Here is a 2,442-nt window from a genome sequence, read left to right as displayed (position 1 = left end):
CTCAATCCTGCAAGACACGCTCTCCAAGCGTCATCTCTCTCTCTCTCCCCTACACTTCTCCCCAGCATAATGCAGTGAGTTAGATTGGTTTATAATGTGTTACATGTGCTTGAGTGTGCATATGTGCGACTGTTAAAATATGGATGTAATCTTGGCCATGCAATGTGTAAAAACAGTTCAGCATGGACAGATGCTTATCTGTGTGTGTGTGTGTGTGTGTGTGTGTGTGTGTGTGTGTGTGTGTGTGTGTGTGTGTGTGTCTGTTCTTGGTCGTTACTCTCACTCACGCACCTACACACTGCTCTCTCTGTATTCTATCGCCCATTCGAGGCCACCGCGTTGTGCAATGATTGTGTGTGCCCACCATCACCACCTCGCGTCCTCATCTCATCCTGCAAGACACGCTCTCCAGCGTCATCTCTCTCTCTCTCCCCCGCAAACTATAGCCGGAGCCGGAGGTGCCGCTACATCGCCTGAAAGAATACGCTCCCTGATGTCGACATCACACTCAACACAACAGTGCCACACTTTGCCGGTGGTGGTAGAAGGCAGAGAAAACGTTAAAGCATAAATCTTTTTTTTTTTTTTTTCTGCTGGCACTGCAGTAACTCGCGATGGAAGGTGGTAATGCCATTATGCTTCAGGAAAATCTATAAGGGGAAAATTTGCCGCCATCCAGGGCTACATCAAGTCATCCAAACCACCTGTTTTTCGAGCATCCTGTGCGCACATAGCCATTGTTATATATGAAATGCCTAAGTGCAGTCCCTTTACTGGACATTGCCCGCATTCATTGATCAATTCATGTGAACACTAATGACACTAACAAACACCTGGAATAAACGACTATGAGCGATTCTTGGGTTAATCCCAGATATGAAATTGATGCTCAATAATCCCTGAACTCAAACTTCAATTGTAACGATGTCCGTAATGGCGCATAACAGATCTCTAGTTCGTTAATTTACCAGTAGCCTAATATAGAGAAGTGGATGTTCCAAAAAAAACCAAAAATCAAGTCTGGTATCTACATCCTGAATGCCATAGTTCACATTCATAGAAAAAGCCACTAAATACCACAAGGCGTCAAAGACAATTGCCAGCAATTCCGTGATCTAAGCAGCGCAGTGCACATCAAGGCTGAAACCTGAAATGTGTTTCCCGAGAGACGCACACTGAGCCTTATTGTGGCTGCGAATTATAAGAGAGAAAAAGCGCAGTAACTCACCGATGTGGATGATTGAATCCGAGAGCACCGACCTCCACTCCTGGCTCCAAAAAACGGCAACGAGCAACATAGCCGAGATAACTTTCATGTTGTCCAGATATATTTCCCCCCAAAACCAGAGAAAACACAGCTCTATGAGTGAGAGCGATCAGAGTTAAAATCCCGAGAACCGAAGCTCCTTTTTTTAGTCCATCTGTAAGGCGGTCAAGGAAATTCCCTGTAATCTGTGCCTTGATATGCTCTTCACTTGACGTTAGAGTGTGATGCTTGTCTGTAAGAGGGAAATCAGTAGAAATTCCCGGGTAGTCACAGACTGGCACCCCGCTGAAATTCCTCCCAACATTAAATCATATTCTGGGCGAGCAGAGAGACGCTGAGCCGCAGAGAAAACAAACCGCATCCAAACGCCGACGCGTTAAGGCGAACTGGGGGGCTGGAGGATGTGGCCGCTCTTTTAAAAGAATAAATATGTAACCATTCAATAACGTCAGGGAAAACCTTGTTATCTTGAAAAGCAGGTCCTGTTATAATGACCCGAGAATCCCAGCCTTTCAGACCTGACGACGCAGTTTCCCCCCTGCACCAATCACCAAATCACCAGCAGCAGCAGCAGCCTCAGCGGACCAAGCCAACGCCAAAACTTCCATTTTCCCAGGGGCTTTTATTTTCCCTTCACTTGGCCCCTCTTTGAATATCAACGCCGTCAGAACACACAGACGAACCCAGCGACTTTTGTTAGAGTGGAAAGACATACAAAATGATGAAAAGCCTTGTCACATGGCATTACCACTGAGAGGTACCATATTCCGAAATTGTCTCTAGTTTCCTGTAGAGATGAGAGAGAGAGAGCAGGATGGAGAGGGCTCTTAAATGTATGGCTAATGAAAGAGAGCTCCAAAGCCACTCTTCTTCTCTGCGTCAGGAAGGGAAAAATGTGGGCTAGGCTATCTGGAGAAAAATGAACCGAGGATGCGCGCCAACGACACTCCGCGGTCCGCACTCCGTATGCGGGTACTCGCGTCAGACTCAGCTCACACGTTGGCTGCTGAAGAGGAGGTATGCCGCGTTCGTGTGGAAGAGAGAGGGGAGAAGGGAGGGAGGGAAGAAGAGAAAGATAGGGAGGAGACCCAGGAGAGAGAAAAAAAAGAGAGGAAGAGGCAGCAACTATGAGCAGCAGCAGTTGCCAGCCGGACGCGCATCTACTGTCTGAGAGA

The 2,442-nt window shown here is 47.2% G+C and overlaps 1 protein-coding gene across 1 annotated transcript in view; it reads right to left on the bottom strand.

Annotated features, from left to right (window-relative positions):
• Positions 1 to 1,613, bottom strand: part of grid2 (glutamate ionotropic receptor delta type subunit 2) — a 470,927-nt gene extending 469,314 nt beyond the window's left edge. The window contains exon 1 of the mRNA XM_022757812.1: positions 1,229 to 1,613. Coding sequence (XP_022613533.1) covers positions 1,229 to 1,316 — 88 coding nt within the window. The 5' untranslated portion in view covers positions 1,317 to 1,613. The remainder of the gene's footprint in view (positions 1 to 1,228) is intronic.
• Positions 1,614 to 2,442: the final 829 nt, after the last annotated feature.

This window comes from Seriola dumerili, unplaced genomic scaffold (genome assembly GCF_002260705.1).
Source record: "Seriola dumerili isolate Sdu_G_001 unplaced genomic scaffold, Sdu_1.0 BDQW01000290.1, whole genome shotgun sequence".
Taxonomy (NCBI): domain Eukaryota; kingdom Metazoa; phylum Chordata; class Actinopteri; order Carangiformes; family Carangidae; genus Seriola; species Seriola dumerili.
This window is presented reverse-complemented; position numbering and strand designations above follow the sequence as displayed.